Here is an 18994-nt window from a genome sequence, read left to right as displayed (position 1 = left end):
TGTTTAGTGTCGTACCGTAAATGACCAGTTAGTAGTTGGTCGGCGTTTATTTTTCCAAAGTCGATGTGGACCCCGGGTGTTGAAAAGAGACCAGGTGTCGATTGGTAACAGGCTTTTATTTTGGCACTGGCCAGCACTGGGCCACTATTATTATTTTTTTAGCAATAGGTATACAAGGTATAACAATATACTGTAGTACTTTAAAGAACAGTAGTGCAAATATCAAGATTGTCCAGAGAACACTTTACACAAGAACACTTTATTAGTAAGGAAAGGGGCGTGACAACTTGAGGCCCGTATCCTTCCACTTCCACGACAGTCTCATGAGGCCAAAATAGCAGATCTACAAGGTGATAACACGTCAACGTCAACACGACCACAACAGTTTTCAGCTTGATGGTAAACAGTACTTCAACTACCATTCCACTGTGTAATGGCAGTGACTGATGTGTACTATATGCAGTACTAATCAAGTACAGCCCTGACTGATACTTTATCTCCAGTGATAGGAAGGATAAGAATGTTGAAATGGACCCAGCAGGAAGAGAATCTCAAGTCATGGCAACTTTACTGAGCAGCACTCAGTTAAGTTCAGGAAACACCAGACATTTGTACCACCTGTCAATGAAGTAGTCAGTAAAATAAATACTGTAAATCATCAATTAACAGCCTGGTGTCAAAGTGCCGCCAGGTCTCATTTGATGGCCGAGGGTCCGACCTCATTTTGTAAAATAGACGCCTGTCTGAAATAAACGCCAGGCTTGTTTAAACGCCTGGGGGCCATTATTTGAGATCAATGTTATATTAACTTGGTTTCATGTCAGATTTAGCAATTTTTTTTAACTTACTATCAATCCATGCGTGGGCTCCACGGTGGTGCAGTGGTCAGCACTGTGGCCTCACAGCAAAAAGGTTCAGGTTTTGAGTCCTGGCTCAGGCGCGGGATCTTTCTGTGTGGAGTTTGTTGTTCTCCCTGTGCCTGCGTGGGTTCAGACGGCTTTGAGCTAAGTGTACGTGGTTGGCTCTTCCTGCGTTCTGGAGTCACTAAATGTCTGTTATTTGTGAGTATTTGAAAGACAAAATAGGATTTTCACAAATCAAGGATCACAAACTCAATACGACACATTTATTTTACTTTCAATAAAACATCTGTGACTGCCGTCTTGATAGTTTTCTGTCATCATTTTTGGACTGTGAACCTTTTCTGTGGACACAGTAAAGCTCCAACAGTCACGCCATACATTTACTAGTACAGACGCGCCCACGCCACTCGCGACTTTGAACATTTCAATCATCCGCTGTCAGTCTGACGCATGACTGCGGTTTTCTTGCTGGTATATTTGATTTAATTTGTGGCAGGCCAAGAATAAGCAGCTGAAACCTGAATCTGCTGAATCACAGGGTTTATTTTAAGAACAGACTTTTGCTGGTAGCTTTGCGTCGCTTCAACCTTTTCATGTGCACTTCCCTTTCTTTTCTCTTTCTTCCTGCCATGTTTTCCTCAGGTGTTCAGGATCCTCTTGTTGGTGAGACCTGTTCTATCTTTCTCTCATATTCCTTCCTTCTCCGTCCTACACAACCCAGCTGGACTGGGGTCAGCATCTCACTGAAGCCGTACCAGTACACAAAAATCGGACCTGCTATGTTAATGAGAAGCTTCTTCTGAGTGAGAAGCAGAAGTTTGCTCATGTAACCTCCGAACACCCAGTCTGACTCCTTCAAATAATCAAGTTTTGACCTGACACACGCCGACACCTTGTGGATGCAATCTGAAGTGCAACTGCTGCCAGCTTCAGACTAGAATTTTGAACAAAGCACTGACATGACGCAGCAGAATGACTGACAGTGTCTTTGTTACGAAGCCCGAGTCATTGCGGTCTACGAAGACTCGTCAGACCTGCTGTCGGCGGTCCCGGAGGAGACCGGAGGACTGGGAGTGGACATCGTCATCGACTCTGGAGGTAAACACACCTCCTCTACGACCTCGTTAATGCTGGTGCAAGCGGGACCGTGTTCAGAGCCCTGGAGGGACCATCCAGATTAGCCTGCTCCCTCACTTCAGTTAGTGAATATTTTTCGCGAGAGTTGTACACTGTGGCCATGAAATGATCGAATGGAGGATCGACGTGAAGCCTTGCTGCCTCCACACATCATGTTTGCTCTTTTAGCTGCGCACGAGTGCCGTTCCTTTCCCAGCAACAGGAATTCTTATTTACAATGTTTGCTCTGTGTTTCTTGTCATGTTAAGTGCGTCTTCAAGAACAAGAGCCAGAGGACATGAAGCTCCTCCCACACAAGCATGACATCATCAGTGTTTTGGGAGTGGGGGGGCACTGGGTCACATCCCACCAGGACCTGCAGGTGAGTTGTGCATGTCCAGCCTGAAAGCAGCTTCATAGCAGGGTCCTGTCCAACTGTTCCAGCATTTTTATCCCAACATGAACTAAACACATGAACTAAACAGTAACGTGTCCTCTGGTGTCCTACCTGAGTTTGTCACTGACGCTCCTCAACTGGCTTCCCCAGCTGGATCCTCCAGATTGCAGTTCAATGTATTTAAAAGCAGCCACGGTCTCGTTCCTCAACGCTGACGTCTGGACAGCTTCGTTGGCCCAGCGGGGGCGGTACCTCCGTATCCTTCACCAGCAGACTGCAACCTGAGGCCGTCTCCTTAGCAACGGCTCGTGGCTTCTGGTCCCTATCAGTTCAACCTTGGTTCACTTTCTGTCAGCCACTGCAGGTGCGGTGAGATCAGGTAGTGCCGCGTCTGCTGTGTTGGACAAGTTCATGTTTCTACTCGCAGCAATCAACTGCGCGAGTTGCTCCAGTTTGTTTCTCTCACAGGACCCAGTCAGCTGGTGCACAGCCACCTCAGATCACCTTTGAGCCACAAACTGTACCAGAGTCAGTTTGTAAAGGACTCAGAAGACCACCTCCTCTGAGGTTTCACCCCTGCAAATAAACAAAGAGCCGGATGGAGGAAAAGACACCAAAGTGTGGTTAGATCAGATCAAACGAGGAAGGTGTGACATCATTGCATCTGTTGTATGACGTCTTTAACAGTCGTGTGTCAGACATTCTGAAGGACATCGTGGAGAAGATGTCAGCTGGGATACTCAAGTACGTCCAACCTCGGCAGACTTGCTTCTCTGTCCTCAAATCCACAAATCAAAAGAATTCCCTGGTTTTGACTTCGTTTTGATGGCAGATTTAGTGAACATTCATGCTAACGCAACACATTTAAGCTTCAAGTTGAAGTCACTTCCAGATTTTTCTTAAGGGAAACACTTATTTGAGAATTTATCATTGAGAACAACTCATATTCACCTCATATTTTGCCAAAAGGTTAAGAAGGTCTACGTTTTAAGATGCTGTTGAATTCAATAGAGCAGGAAGATCAGGGAGACAAAGGAATACCTCAGGATTTAGATTCCTGTCATCGACACATCCCGAGACAAGCAGGGACAGAAAGGAGAAGAGCGTTCTAAACGCGCATTCCCCTTCTTGGTTCCCTGGAATGTGCCTGGTCGATGCGGGAAAAGCAGCACTGGAGTTGGTGTCTTTAGACTTTTTGCCAAATTTCTTTTCCATTTCACTCCATATTATTGTCTTCTTTGAATTTTCAAACAAGAAAACACTACTTGGGTAACTGGTTTGATCTGACCGGGGTGTGGCTCAAGGTTAACTCAGGAGTACAAAGGGGATCTGTTCAGCGTTGTTTTGAGGGTCCAAAATCTGTGTGGCTTCTATCCAGAGGAACACACAAGGAGGCCAGCAACATCCACCTCGGGTTCCATGTGGTTCCAGCTGGTATCTGAGTGTGGTTTGTAACCAGCCCGTAGCTCCTGATCCACAGAACGAGGAGCGTCCGCACGCCACAGATCAACCCCGTCACCCGAACTCAACCACAAGTCCACCCATCCTATCCCAGCTCTGTTTCACTTGACCAGAAAAGAAAGCCACAATCAAAAACATGATTGTGGCTTTTACAGGAAGTCCTGTTCTGTCATAATCAAAAGTGATCCTCCGTCTCCAGACCCCAGCCTGAGGAGGCGGTCCCTCTCTATGAAGCTACGGTCGCCATGGAGAGCGTGCAGCGTCGCAAAAAGAAAAAGGCCGTAGTTCAGCTGAGATGCTGCTGCTGCTGGATGTCTGAGGCGGTGAGACCTGGACCTGATCCTTTAAAACTCAAAACTTTAAAGAGCACTTTCATTACTAAGGAACCTCTTCAACTGTCTCTTCTTCAAATGCGGACATTTTTTTGACTGTGCTGTTTTCTCAAATGTCACATTTAGCTCCTAAACAGGTTTGATGCGGGTCACACATTTGATTTGAGCTCCTTCTGGGGCGTCGGCTCCAACAAAGTCCTCTGAGGTCTGCAGCCTTCAGGTTTAGTTTGTTTCTTTTTTCCCCCCTTTGTGAATCCACACATCTTTCTTTGCACGACTGTAAAACTCATGTAATTAAAAGGAAGATTCTTTCTTTCTTCTTCTTCTGGCGAAGTCTTACTCAGCTGGCTTGTGATGTAATTGGAGGGGAGGAACCGAGGAGTCTGGTGCTCAGACGCCACTGTGACATGCACACGTCAGAGTGAAAGCTACAAAACAGTATTATGCGTTTCAGAGTAGCATGAATCACACGCCATGACGGATGGATCAGAACTCCTCTCTTCCAGAATCATCACTCCTTTCTGATGAATGAGTTTCCCTCTTAAACACACAGCCGGATGTTTCCCACCCAGCACGCCATGTTGACGACGAGGCCCAACGAGATTGATTTGAGCCGCTACAGCAGCTCAGTGTTGCCTGAAGGACGCTGCAGCTGTTAACATGGCCGGTGCTTTTCCAAACGTGCTCCAACTGCACACCTGGAATCAAACCCCTGATCTCCTGGGTACCTGATGTCCACACGTCCTCATCAGCAGGCGGAACAGAGATCAGGCCAGCCGATGAACTGGTTCACTCTAGATCCTAACGGCCAGAGCACCTATCACATGTCTGTTTGCAGCATCATCGGGTTGCCATGGCGACATTTGATTGTCTCAGGGAGTCCTGCAATGTCTCCAGACTACTTCCCAGGATGCACCTCTCCTCCTGTCGCAGTGACATCACCACATCTAGCTGCTCCTTGATTGACAGGTCACACCCCAGGAGACTTCGAGAAATCTACACACACACACACACTCATTTGAAAATGGTCTGGTAGTTGCTGTTGTGTGTGTGTGTGTGTGTAGATTTTCGAACCTCGTCCAGAGCTTGGTGTGTATCTTGTAGCAGTCGTTGACACACACACTCTGCTGTCTGAACACTCCAGCGCTCTCTCTCCTCACTCCCCATCTGGCCAAGCAACACTGCCCTCCACTGGGGACTAAAAGAACAGACACACACATCCCAGACTGTAACTTAACGAGACACACAAACTGATTGATGGGTTCTTTTAAGATAGCGTGCGACTGCGTGTGAGTGTGTGTGTTACTACGTCTTACTACAGCGTCTGTGGCAGAGACAACAGTCGGAGCGCCGTCATCAGCCTCCAGCCAGGACCGTCGCTGCTCACCGTCAGATTACTACCGCCAGGGAGAGACAGGCGGCGCTGTTTTCATTGTACTTTCATCTGTTTAAAGCCTGAGGTTGATTTAGGGTTACATGACAATGTGAAATAAAAGTGTGGGAAGACGGATGAGATGTTTTTATCTGACTGAATGTGCTGTGATGCGTTTTCCCTCGTCAGCCAAAGGATTTGCAAAAAACCCAAATGCTAACAAGCTTGAAGTTACACAGGTCGCTAACTGGTGAAGGTGAGTGGCAATTTGTGCCGTAAAAACTGTTGAGGAGTGTTCAGGGTTCCATTCTGACCTACGAAATCCTGTGATGTTTTATTGGAGCGTCGACTTTATTGCACCGTAACCACACTCAAGCCACAGCAGTGACGTGCCAGTCGTTCATGTTACCAACAGGAGCAAAAAGAGTAATAGTACTTCTATATTTTGTCTTCAGACATGACAAGCTGGTGAATCCTACTGGTGGAAGTTGTTCTCTCTGAGAAACTTTCTCTTCTGCTCCAAACTCTCGTCGCCTCTCAGAACCTCACACAGCAAATCTGCGGCAGAGAGACGGAGACGGCGAAGCTTGATGGTCGTTTCGTTTCTTACCAGCACGAGTTCATCCCAGCCGTCATAAAGATGTGATGTTTTCACATAAATCTTGAGTTGAAACATTCAGAACTACACCAGTGCTCAGCTTCAGCTCACCTGTGTCCACATAGACCACGCTGTGAGGGTTGCCGAGGGCAACAAAGCCATACTCCAAAAGCAAGTGCTGGTTGTCATGGGAACCGTAGTTGATGAACGTCTGCTGGAAGCGCCGAGTCCCGGAGACGCTCCTGATTTCGTAACATTTAGTGGCGTCATTGAAACTTGCTTTCACCTGAAAGGAAATGATGTAAGAAAGTTTGCTGTGACCTCGGCAACGCCAGTTTCTGTTTATAAGAGGGCGACGTTTACCTGCACATCAGGACGGTGGTTGAGCAAATCCAGGAAGGGAGCTAAAGCATAAACATCCTGTCCACACAGGAAGTTGTTGGACCGGTGAGACATGAAGACCGAGCGAGTGTTGACGCTACACCACGCCCACCTAGGGGAGGGACAGGGGGAACAGCGTCATCACCCCTCAGAGTCGGCTGCTTTTTCACGGGTAAGACAATGAAAGTGCTCTGTCACTGCAGTGATTCAACAAAATAAAACAGTTTCATGTTTGGCTGAACACAGAAGCTCAGAGACACCAGCACCACGACCACCGACCCAGCGAAGGCCCCGGGAAGTAGAAGTCAAGACAAACACAAAGCCAGGGAGGAACTTTACCAGCGTTTACAACAGCTGCACAGAGCGCCACGTCAGGAGACGGTGACGTCAGCGGCAGATGTCAGCACACTGACACAGAGACGGACCAGAACCGCCCAGAACCAACACAAGGTTCTTGTTGGGGGTAAAAAGAGAAACACGAGAAAGGTCCTGCTGTCCTGGGAATGACACCAGGATGAAACCCCTTCTGTGTCCCGAGTCAGCGCCTGAACGTACCTCAGAGCCTCGTAGCTCAACACGTCCTCCACCGGCTGATCCAGGATCGGCTGATCCAGGATCGGCTGATCCAGATTCGGCTGATCCAGGATCGGCTGATCCAGGATCGGCTGCAGGGACCTACAGGATCAGCGAGTCACTGTATAATCAACAGTACATTTGAATGTCCTAAGTATGAATATAAACTGCTGTCAACTGTGCAACCTCGATTTTGAAAAGTACTGCAAAAAGTTGCAGAAATGGCTCTTTTGTGTCAGGTATTTTTAGTTACTGTTATATTTTTGATTTAGGAAAAGTTAGGTTGAGACAGCAGGTTTATGTGTCTTTGCTGAAATATGAAGTATAAATATAACGTATAAATAGTGGTATAAATATGACGACACACGATGATAAACTAGTTGTTGATATAAACCGTCACTTTCTTTTCTGGTCGTACAGAATATTGGTGTTAGCGTGCTAGCCATGTTAGCTTGTGCTTTTTCCAGGCAACAGTCTCTGGTAAGCTCACTTAAAAAAGTCCTGATTGGACGAGTGAATCTCTCCCAACGCCTCCCTCTGCTCGAGAGCCCGCCTCCGCACACTGGCAGGCAGGAGAGCTATGACATCATCAGTGAAGTAAGCCGGGCAGGTGTAGGTGGTGGGCAGGACGTCTATGTAGGCGGACCAATCAGAAGCCTCTCCTCTGTGACGCTCACACACCAGGAAGATGCAGAGCACCAACAAAGGAGAGAGGCGGGGCTTCCAGCTGCACAGACAAATATGCAGTAATGTTTTACAATGTTATGTACTATTACTAGTACTTCTACCTCATCACACAGACAAACAGAACCAGGGTTCATGCACTTTCATGACTTTGTCCATCGTCACTGGACCACTTAAACCAAACACACGCCACTAGTTTGATCTAGACGTAAATTTTACCCTGACAAAATCATAGTCCACAGCAGAAGCGTTTCACATTCACAAAAATTAAGGGTGAAATATTAAGAACAGCTTTTTTATAATGTACTACAATAAAATCAAACACTTCAACCTCAAGAAAAACGTATATTAACTTTACAACTCTTACAAACACAGTGACCGACGTTTTAAGCTCGATTGAAGTGGAATCCTCCAACATTTCTGCGTACCAGTGAATCTAATAAACTTCAGCGAGATCGTCACCGACATTTTCTCCAAAACGTCAGAACAAACGCAGGTAAAAAGCAAATTATTAGATGTCTAATGAGGGAGTTTAATTGTTCATATGAAGTTCACAAGTCAACACTTCACCTCAATAATCGTCAGTTATACCGCGTCTTCATTCTGCACGGCCGCTGCGGTGCCTCCAACACCACGTGGTTAGCTTGTTTTTCCGGTTCCGCACACTCAAGCTGCGCACAGCTCGCAATTCGACTCGCTCGTTTTCTCCAATTTTCCTCTGCAGCGTCACCAGCTCGGGACCGTCGCTCCTCACCGGGACGCCAGACTACATCAGTAAGATCGATTCACCCACAGCTGATAGTTAGCACCGCTAAAGAGCGCTAGCTAGCTAGCAAGTTAACGAGCCGGCACGTTTGTCAAAGCTGATTCAGTTCCCGTATGATGACGATTCCCGCATGGCCTCGTGGCCGTTTGAGCTAAAATGTCAAAATGCCTCATGAAACGGGAACTAACTGCTGATTCTGTCTCTAATTTCACGGCTGTTCGCAGCAGCCAGCAACTGTGTCCGTGCTCTATCAAATTACAAATGAAAAGCTGCATGGAGGTCAAAGGTCATCCCAGTGCTGCTGCTGTGACTTGGCACTTTTCCTACAGTTGGGAGCAAATGGTTCTGCCAAAACAGCTAAATTGAGCCCTTTGATGTATTTTGGGCGTCAGGTTGAGCACAAAATGAAAGAACAACAGCTTCCAGGTGACACCTGCAGTAACGTTTGTCCTGCTTCTTTGTGTAACAGTGTTCAGAGCACCTTACACCGGGTCCTGGACATGATTCCACTTGATACATGTTAGTAACTGCACAGTTAGATTTGGGTTTGAGGCTGTTACTTCAGAACCTGTCATTATGACTCAGCAAATTTCAGGAACAGAACAGCCTGGGGAGCCATTTGTGTCTTGTAACTTGTGACGTTACAGCCTCTTCTGTTCACTCAGTATTCAAACGTCTCTGTTTGTCCGTCAGGGGACAGCCATGTCTTCCAAGGTTGCCGTGGTAACGGGCAGTAACAAGGGCATTGGCCTGGCCATCGTCCGGGCGCTCTGCAAACAGTTCCAAGGAGACGTTTACCTGACAGCCAGAGACGTGTAGGTAACAGTCAGGTGCCTCTGCGGGAGCACGGGGACGCTCGCCGCTGTTAGGGATCATTTATTGTCCCGACGAGGGATTCTGGTGCTTGGCTCGGGTTCTGTGAATGGAGAGGAACGTGTTGTCTGGTTGTGTTGCAGCGGCCGCGGCCAGGAGGCGATGGAGTCCCTGGCCTCGGAGGGACTGAAACCCCTGTTCCACCAGCTGGACATCAACGACCTAAGCAGCATCGCCACCGCCGCTGCCTTCTTCAAGGAGAAGTATGGCGGCGTGGACGTCCTGGTCAACAACGCCGGGATCGCCTTCAAAGGTGGAAGGAGGCGGATAGATTCAGCTGCATGACTCACACTTTACCTCAGACAGATGACGAATGATTAACCAGCATAATGATTCCTAGTTACAATAAATGTGTTTGTTTTGTTCTGATTTTGTTGTTAATCTCATATTTGAATGCTGGATTGAGGATCAGTCGCAGCGTTTAACGTCCTGAACTGACGAGTGGCTCCTTCAGGCTAAATACTGAGATCTGAATCGATTTACTTCCATTCAGTCAGATTCTTGAATATTTTTTCAAATTCACAATGTTGTGTTCTTTCAGTGTGTAGGACGTCTGAATATCATAACTAATGCTAATAGCATCAGTTGATAATATATTTGTAGAATATACATGTTATAATAATCCCCCCTCCCCCCACAGTGGCGGACACGACTCCATTCGCCGTCCAGGCCGAGGTCACGCTCAAGACGAACTTCTTCGCCACCAGAGACATGTTGACTCACTTCCTGCCGCTGGTTAAAGCTGGAGGTAAAGATACTGGACACGGGTGTGATGAAAGCACGGCTGGGATGTTCCGTGCATCGCTCCCGCACGCCGGCGTTGAAAGCGACTTCTTGAGAGCAGTTCTGTTCTGCCCGGTTCTGCTTGATCCTCTTGCTCTGGTGTTCGGTGTCCTGCTGTTTCTTCTTGACTTGTACCAAGCGTGTTGTAACAGCCGTCCTCACATGTCTGTTCAGGTGCCAAAACCAGTTTGACAGAGAAAATCAAACGTCTGAAGAGACAAAAGCTGTTGCGTGCCTTAAAACAGAAGACCAGACAACTGGAAAGGAAGACACATTCCAGCCAGCACGAGGAAGTCCACCAAGCCTGGAAGGAGAGTTTATTAATATATAAAAAAGAACTCCGTAATGCCAGAAGCGCTTACTACTCATCCCTGATAGAAAAGAATAAGAACAACCCCAGGTTCCTCTTCAGCACCGTGGGCAGGCTCACCAAGAACCATAGTGCTGTTGAGCCATGCATCCCCCCAACTCTCAGCAGTAACGACTTCCTTTCTTTCTTTACTGAAAAGATTGTGAATATTAGAACGAAGATTGCCAGTAATGGAGGACAGACTACAGTCCCCATAGAAGCACCTCCCAGACTTGGTGCATACTTGGACAGCTTCTCCCCCATCGACCTGTCAGAATTAACTTCTGCAGTCGGTTCCTCCAAGTCAGCCACTTGTCTGCTGGATCCCATCCCGACAAGCCTCCTTAAGGATGCCTTTCCTCTAGTTAACACTTCTATATTGAACCAAATTAATCTTTCCTTAGTCACAGGTTATGTGCCACAGGCCTTTAAGGTGGCTGTCATCAACCCTTTACTTAAAAACCTTCTCTTGACCCAGATGTGTTAGCCAACTATAGGCCAATATCCAACCTCCCCTACATCTCCAAGATCCTTGAGAAGGTTGTCCTGGAGCAGCCACATGAACATCTGCACAGCAACGAGCTCTTTGAAGCCTTCCAGTCTGGATTCAGGGAACACCATAGCACTGAAACAGCACTGGTCAGAGTCTCTAATGATCTTCTTATAGCTTCAGACAGAGGTCTTGTCTCTGTGCTTGTCCTTTTGGACCTCAGTGCTGCATTTGACACCATCGACCACAGCATCCTGCTACAGAGACTAGATCATGACATTGGAATTAAAGGAACTGCCCTAAAATGGTTTAAGTCCTACTTATCTGACAGGTTTCAGTTTGTTAATGTTAATAATGACCATTCGGAGTATAGCAGAGTTACATATGGTGGACCACAGGGTTCAGTTTTAGGACCGATTCTCTTCACTCTTTACATGCTCCCATTAGGTGACATAATCCGGAAGCACTCGATCAACTTCCACTGTTATGCAGATGACACACAACTTTACTTGTCGATGGAGCCAGACGACACAAGCCAGCTTACTCATCTGCAAGACTGCCTGAAAGACATTAAATCCTGGATGTCTTCTAACTTCTTAATGCTCAATTCAGATAAAACTGAGGTAATCATTTTTGGACCTAAACACCACAGGGACACACTCTTGAATCGGATCTCTACTCTAGATGGCATCACCCTAACTTCGAGTACAACTGCAAGGAACCTTGGGGTCATTTTTGACCAGGACCTTTCCTTCAGCTCCCACATAAAGCATGTGACTAGGACCGCCTTCTTCCATCTTCGAAGTATCGCTAAGATTAGGAATATCCTTTCCCAGAGTGATGCTGAAAAACTGTTGCATGCATTTATCACTTCTCGGCTGGACTACTGCAACTCTCTCCTGTCAGGATGTCCTAAATACTCTCTAAAGAGTCTCCAGCTGGTCCAGAACGTTGCAGCGAGGGTTTTGACGGGAGTTAAGAAGAGAGAACACATCTCTCCCACTTTAGCTTCTCTCCACTGGCTTCCTGTAGGATCTAGAATCCACTTCAAAGTCCTTCTGCTGACTTATAAGGCTCTCAATGATGAAGCTCCATCCTATTTGAAAGAGCTCATTAGTCCGTACTGTCCGACCAGAGCACTCCGCTCCCAGAATGCAGGTCTGTTTGTGATTCCCAGTATCAATACAAACAGACTGGGAGGTAGAGCCTTTAGTTACCAGGCTCCTTTACTGTGGAACCAGCATCTCTCCATGGGTCAGAGAGGCAGACACTTTAACTACGTTTAAGTCCAGGCTTAAGACCTTCCTCTATGACAGAGCCTTCAGTTAGGACTGGTTCAGGTAGCTCTGAACCATTGATAGCTATGCTGCTATAGTCTTAGACTGCTGGGGGACACATCAGGTTACATGGAGCCCTTCCCTCCTCTCCTCTCCTCTCCCCCTCTCTCCTCCTCTCCTCTCCTCTCCTCTCCTCTCCCCCTCTCTCCTCCTCTCCTCCCTGCACATTTTTGGAACTGTCATTACCACTACTTGTTGCACTTTGTAGTTTGGCCTTGGTGTCTCGCAGTCTCTCTGTGTTTCCACAGATCCACCAGAGCCCCAACCGCCGCCTGCATCGCCCCCCCCCCCTCTTATTCCCTACTGTTACACCGGCCTGCGCTCCCCTTCCATGAACCAGTCTGCCATCCAGTCCCCCATCAAGCTGGTTTGCTCTCCCTGCCTCCCCTACCAGAAGCTTCCTTCTTCAACTGTTATTAACATTTCCGTGTTTCCCACATTTTGTATTGTAAACTGTTTTCTTGTCTGTAACAACATCTACTGCACGTCTGTCCGTCCTGGGTGAGGGATCCCTCCTCTGTTGCTCACCCTGAGGTTTCTCAGATTTTTCCCTGTTAAAAGGGTTTTCTATGGAGTTTTTCCTCAGTCAATGTGAGGGTCTAAGGGCAGAGGATGTTGTTAAGATGCCATGAAGCCCTTTGAGACAAACTGTTGGTGAAAACGGGCTCTACAAATAAAATTGCCTTGCCTTGCCTTGCCTTTATTCCCCCAGGAGGTGGAGAGGTTGGACGAGGACCAGTCAGTTGGAAAGTGACACGAATGTTTAATTTGGAGTAAGAACGCTGCAGGGCTTCTATTAACAATCACACACAGATAGAGGGGTGGCCCAGTGGTGCAGTGGTCAGCACTGTGGCCTCACAGCAAGAAGGTTCCGGGTTCGAGTCCCGGCTCCAGCACTGGATCTTCCTGTGTGAGTCTCCATGTTCTCCCTGTTCCTGTGTGGGTTCTCTCTGGTTCTCCAGCTTCCTCCCACAGTCCAAAGACATCAAGAGGGGACGAGGCTGATTGATACTCTAAATTGACTGCAGGTGTGACTGTGAGTGTGAATGGTTGTCTGTCTCTATGTGTTGGTCCTGCGATGGACTGGTGACCTGTCCAGGGTGAACCCCGCCTCTCGCCCGTTGACGCTGGGATAGGCTCCACCCCCCGCGACCCTTACTAGTGAGGAATAAGTGGAAGATGACGATGGATGGATGGACACAGGTAAAGCAGAACATTACAGGAACTTCTGGAACGGAACCTCTCAATCACGTCCATCAAACCTGTAAACTTAGAACCCTGTGGGAAAGTTCTAGCTTTCACTCAAACCCGGGTCCTTGTCAGGTAGCAGAGAAACCCAACCAGAATCACCGTGAACGTCAGCCATTTTGGTTGGTGGGTTTCAGGTCGTGTGGTGAACATGTCCAGCTTCGTCGGCTCTCATACCTTGAAGCAGTGCAGCCCGGCGCTCCAGGAGCGTTTCCGTAGCGAGGACATCACGGAGGAGGAGCTGGTGGGACTCATGCAGCGGTTTGTTGACGTGACCCAGAAGGGCGAACATAAGAAGGACGGCTGGCCTGAGACGGCGTACGGTGTGTCCAAGACAGGACTGACGGTATGAAGCTGAAATGAACAAAGCAGGAGACGGATTCATTCATCAGCGTCTGCACCGCAATATTCCACAGCTTCTTGCTTTATGCACTGATGTGTGTGTGTGTTTTTAGACTCTTTCCATGATCCTGGCTCGCCGCCTGTCTAAGGACAGACCACATGACCAGGTGACCAGCTCTCAACAAGAGGCTCCATCAGTTTTGATTTGCTGTGTTTTTACAGTTAAAAGTCTGCAACGACTGAAAAGCCTGTTCACCTCCTTTCCTGTTCAGTGAAATTCTCGTTCATTCTTGTCACATTTCCTCCATCGCACAGGTCTTGCTGAACGCCTGCTGTCCAGGGTGGGTGCGCACTGACATGGCGGGTTCCAAAGCCCCCAAGTCACCAGACGAGGGCGCTGAGACGCCAGTCTACCTGGCGCTGCTGCCCGCTGGAGCCACAGAGCCTCACGGGAAGTTTGTCTCTGAAAAACAAGTGCAGGCATGGTGAACGGGAGCAAGATCGCTGCCCCACATTGTCAGCACTGATCTGACTGACACGAATTCTGGACCCCATTGACCCCACACCCCCCTCATCCACCCCCCCAATTTAAAGTGGCATTTAAGACTTTTTGGCGTTGTTGATTCTACTTCTCCTTGAGGGCAAATCAAAGACCTAAACTTCTGGCTCACATTTGGCTTCTGTGTCTTGTTTCCGTATGTGGAAGCTGGAACAGTTCAAAGCTGCCATCTATTTTCTCAGATTATTCCTTCTATCATGGAGTTTAAACCAAAACCTGAAGAACACAAAACCCAAATTAGTCAAACTAAACCAGGAAGCTGCATCTCTGTTCCCGCTGAGTGTAAAATAATCGTGCATTCCGCCCTCTAACCGCCGGCTAGACGCTGGTGTTTTTGATTAAACCCAGTTGTCACTCTGGTTGACGTTGCCTTTGGTATTATGAGCATTTTTACTTTTCTTTTTTTTACCCTGAAAACTGGAAAAAGGAAAATGTGCCTTTGGGACAAATGTTCAATGTTGTCAAAGGGAATAAAATGCTTCACTGCTCAAGAATGCTTTCCCATAATCCTGTGCTTTTACATCAAAGACATTGTACTGCTTTCATGTAAACATGATTTGATAATAAATGCACTTCTAAAGTGGCACTTTGTCAACGTATTAATGAGCAGACACATAATAGAGGGTCAATATACAAGATAAATACAAGTGTTTGTAATGTTAGCGAACCAGTTTAGCCACATACTAACGTTCATTTTCCTCTCAGTCAACAACACAAACATGCATGAAACCATGACAGCAACACAAATGTAAAGCAACCGACTATTTTATTGCCTAAAATGTGACACTAAAGACTCTGGAGCTCAGCATGCACGACTAGCATGGCTGCCAAAGAGCCAGCCACATATATTTAGCTTGAAGCTAATGGAGACCGACAGCTGACAGCCGTGGTTGTGGATTATTGGGCCGACGCTGGATGCAGACCAGATGATGTGCTTGAGTTCACCAACATTTTTAGACAGACTTGCTGCAGACATACGTGGCTGGGACTTTCACAAATAAGCAGAAAAGTTAAAGAACAAGTCTTTTGGAGTACTTTACCAGTAAAATACACTTTCTGGGTGAAGTAACTCTTTCAAAAACAAGTACGATTCTGGAGGCGTCATGGTCACTGACAGCTGACACCTCCAGCCGGATCCTGCAGGTCACCAGTAGGGGGACCGCTGGACCCTTTGGCCACAGCGCCGACCTTCCTCAGGGGTGTTTCAGCATTCCAACGTTCACATCCACGCTTTTGTTATCATTTTGGCCTGGAGCCGGCGTTAATGCAACAAGTGAGAGAGAGAATTGAAATCAGATATTGTTTTCAGAGTGATAAGACAAGAATTTGTACAAACATTTTCCAGTGAAAATCCAAATTGTTACGCTTGAGTTTATCAGCTATGGTTCCCTCTCCCTCTCTCTGAGGTTGAATCCTGACCTGGGTTGTGGCGGCGGGCGCCGTGTTTGTGGGACTTGTAGTCCTGTCAGATGACAGAAAAGCTCTGATAACCTTGTAGATGAAACTAGTTGGCAGCGGGACAATAATCCTGTAATCCTGCTGTCTGCTGAGGGAAGCTGTCACACTCTGGCTGTGATAATCGCAGTGACCACCATTGTCTTTGCTTGGAATTGCTGCATGAGCGTTAGAATTACTTTATTGTCCCTGCAGAGCTGAAATAGCACAAGTAATTCAGCACACACAGGGATCAATACTCCTCACACACACACACACAGTGGCTAATAATTATTGACCAGGATGGTTTTTGACAGCTGTGACCGATGCTGATCTCACCTTGCCCAGGCGCTAGATAGTTAAATATAATAAATGACTTTATAATAATGGGTCACACTGGGGAATGTTGACTGGGTAGATTTCAGAGACGATAGTGGACGAGCTGCTCTGGAACGGGAGAGTTTGTTAATGGAGGTTTTGTGTGGTTCTGCTGTGACTGGCGTTTCCTGAACGTTGAAGTCACGCAGGAGAAAGTTTCACAAATTCAAGAAGCCTGATAAGAAATACTTGATTAAAAAAAACAACTGATCTCTGGGTGAAATGTCTCCTCAAGTAATAATGTACTTCTACTCAATTACTGTCCATTGAACCACAGAACAAATACAGCAACAAGCTTTTCGTGAAAAAAGACTGGTAAAATATTCATAAAAGACAAAGCACATAAAAGGACAAATGAACGATATCAGAAAATACAACCGCAATGGTCAGATTCTGTCATTTGTGTCATTTCAAGGTAGTTTAATGAAAAAGTCTGGAAGGGTCAGTGCTGCTGTCGTTCCTACCGCCACCACTAGATGTCACCGTCGCTCTCACTGCTGTTCATTCCTCCCCTTGCATTATTAAATACACCAAATGATGCCCAGCAGCAGGAGACTGGAGGAGATCCAGGTTCTGGTCTTTGGGGTCGAGGCTGATAAAGAAACTAAAAAGTCAAATGAGGACATTCTCAAGTTGTTGGTTGCTGTTTGAATTCATCTGATGCTTGCTGAGTTCAAGGGTTAGTGATTAAATGCCATGTTTATATGTCACAGACGGAGTGTGAGTCCATGAAATGCAAGACAACAAAGTCAAAATCTTGCCTTTTGTGCCATTTTTTTCCAGCTCCTCTCTGACAATTGTGCTCACACCATCAGTTTTTTTTCTGACTGTACTCCCTCGCAGGGACGTAAACGCAGCATCAACGTCAGAAGCTGCTTCAGCGGGGGGACGCTGATGTGTCAGCTCTGTGGGACGGCCGAGCGTCCACTCCTGCAACCTGTCCCCGCAGCTCCGGACTCCCCACTTTGTCCCAGAGGAGACACCAAGCTGACACTCGGCACTACCGGGCAGCTTTGGGCTGAGAAGTACAACTTCAGCAGGGGCAAGACCCAGAGCAGGCAGGAGGTGGTTCAGGGAGTGATGAGGGGAAACACCACCATCTAGTGGTCATAGCTGGGACCTACATCACAAGCATGTGTCTGGCGGACAGTGGTGCAAAGATCATCGTTAGAGGAGCACAGAATCAAGTTTTGGAGGTGAATGAAGGTGTCGGGCCTGGACACTGCTCCGCTATGATCGTTCTGGAGGACTTCAGTTTGGCTCGGACAAACTTGAGTCAAATATTTGCCTAAGCTAAGTTTAAGATTGCAAGATAAAACACACTTTAATTCATAGTCAAGTTCAGGATTGCTTGGATTAACCAGGCGAAAATCGTATTTAGTCCATGTTTTTCAAAAGAAATATTTTGGACTGCATTTGTGTACGCATACATTTGATATTCAACTACCGACTACACGATTGTGCTGCTTCTGTTGGTCATTTGTAGTTTCTTATCGGACTATATTCCACCTTTGGACGTATACAGCCACTGCTTTCTCATTAAAAGGCCTCAGAATAAGTAATAACTACCAATAAACCAACAAAACACTGGGTTTTTGGTTTGGGGCTTATTCTCGTTAGCACTGAGCACAACCAGCTGCTGCATTCAGTTGAACCACTTCTACCTCGTTGGTTTTTATGCTAAATCAAAGTGTGGACTTGTGATCATACGATTGGACAAAGAAGATGAGCGCAAGGGTTTGTAAACAGACACTGTTTAGCAGTTGTGAGCTGTCAGTCTCCATTAGCTTCAAGCTAGATATACGTGGCTGGCTCTTTCTGCTTTCTGGAGTCACAGATTAGCGACGCAAGAGGGAAAAACAGACACTGTTTTGAGAGGGAAACCCTTTTTTTGGGGGTAGCAAAATGATATAGAGATTCTGTTTACATGTTTTTAATGTTCCTCCATCTTTGTTGTAAATTGCTTTGAGCTGCAATTTTCTGAATGAAAGTTGCCTCACAAATGTAACTTATTACTGTTATTATTATTTTATGATCATAGTTGTATTAAAGGGAATTGGCAAAGAAAACAGTCCTACAGAGAGAGAGAGAGAGAGAGAGAGAGAGAGAGCAGCGAAGAATAAGTGAAGAAGCTGTGGATGCGGCGAGAACAGAGACAGGATTAAAAGTGCCTAACACGGCTGCTATAGAAAGTGAAGTAACAGCTCCGTCTGACATGTCATGTAACATCAACAGGCTGTGTGCTTTTGGGAATGTGTGTGAAGATTGGGCTTTTAGAAGTGTGTGTGTGTGTGTTTTCTCTTGTAACTGACGCATGCATGTGGGTGTATCTGTTTAAATCACAGGATGAAAATGTAAATGTGCGCCACCGGTCACCTGTTTGCCAAAGCTGCAGAATCATGATGTTGCAGCTCCTGAAGCAGCAGATATGAATGAATGGAAGAAGCGGCTTTGTGTCTTTGTGAGGTCTCGAGCTCTGAGTTCGTGAGGTTAATCGTTTGTGGGCATTTAAGACAGAATGAATCGTCCCTCCGAAGAGTTTAGAGGCGCTTCTACTTGTTTACTGGAAGAAAACGAGACCAGGAGGTCTCAGGTGCCTGTAGAACACGATATTATCAAAAAAACAACAAAAATAAATAACGCACATAAACACACTTC

The 18994-nt window shown here is 46.8% G+C and overlaps 2 protein-coding genes and 1 long non-coding RNA gene across 3 annotated transcripts; 2 read left to right on the top strand and 1 right to left on the bottom strand.

The window, feature by feature from the left end:
* Window positions 1-1600: 1600 nt before the first annotated feature.
* On the top strand, window positions 1601-3115 carry LOC147270663 (uncharacterized). The gene is made up of 3 exons (XR_015115701.1): window positions 1601-1961; window positions 2249-2361; window positions 2527-3115. It is a non-coding gene; the product is annotated as an uncharacterized LOC147270663 (long non-coding RNA).
* Window positions 3116-4301: 1186 nt separating this feature from the next.
* On the bottom strand, window positions 4302-8010 carry LOC147270662 (SET domain-containing protein 4-like). The gene is made up of 9 exons (XM_086205324.1): window positions 7997-8010; window positions 7584-7820; window positions 7076-7195; window positions 6503-6632; window positions 6251-6425; window positions 6021-6099; window positions 5486-5566; window positions 5244-5367; window positions 4302-5165 (listed from the first exon to the last, which is right to left on the bottom strand). The coding sequence occupies exons 1-9, from the start codon at window positions 8008-8010 to the stop codon at window positions 5010-5012; spliced, it is 1116 nt and encodes a 371-aa protein (XP_086061450.1). The 3' UTR covers window positions 4302-5009.
* A 1232-nt stretch (window positions 8011-9242) lies between these two features.
* LOC147270661 (carbonyl reductase [NADPH] 1-like) lies at window positions 9243-15033 on the top strand. The gene is made up of 6 exons (XM_086203041.1): window positions 9243-9358; window positions 9500-9669; window positions 10057-10164; window positions 13761-13969; window positions 14079-14132; window positions 14281-15033. The coding sequence occupies exons 1-6, from the start codon at window positions 9246-9248 to the stop codon at window positions 14452-14454; spliced, it is 828 nt and encodes a 275-aa protein (XP_086059167.1). The 5' UTR covers window positions 9243-9245; the 3' UTR covers window positions 14455-15033.
* The last annotated feature ends 3961 nt before the right edge of the window (window positions 15034-18994 follow it).

Source organism: Aulostomus chinensis, chromosome 1 (assembly GCF_037954235.1).
Source record: "Aulostomus chinensis isolate RoL2024-O1b breed Wild chromosome 1, RoL_Achi_v1.0, whole genome shotgun sequence".
Lineage (NCBI taxonomy): Eukaryota > Metazoa > Chordata > Actinopteri > Syngnathiformes > Aulostomidae > Aulostomus > Aulostomus chinensis.
This window is presented reverse-complemented; position numbering and strand designations above follow the sequence as displayed.

Excerpts from the sequence above, each read along its gene's own strand:
- LOC147270662 (XM_086205324.1), bottom strand. Across the intron at positions 6,100-6,250 it reads CGTGGTCTATGTGGACACAG|ATTTGCTGTGTGAGGTTCTG; the intron begins GTGAGCTGAAGC and ends TCTCTGCCGCAG. Across the intron at positions 5,567-6,020 it reads AGAGAGAACAACTTCCACCA|TAATCTGACGGTGAGCAGCG; the intron begins GTAGGATTCACC and ends CCCTGGCGGTAG.
- LOC147270661 (XM_086203041.1), top strand. The coding sequence starts at position 9,246 with ATGTCTTCCAAGGTTGCCGTGGTAACGGGCAGTAACAAGGGCATTGGC. Across the intron at positions 9,670-10,056 it reads CGCCGGGATCGCCTTCAAAG|TGGCGGACACGACTCCATTC; the intron begins GTGGAAGGAGGC and ends CTCCCCCCACAG. Across the intron at positions 10,165-13,760 it reads GCCGCTGGTTAAAGCTGGAG|GTCGTGTGGTGAACATGTCC; the intron begins GTAAAGATACTG and ends GGTGGGTTTCAG.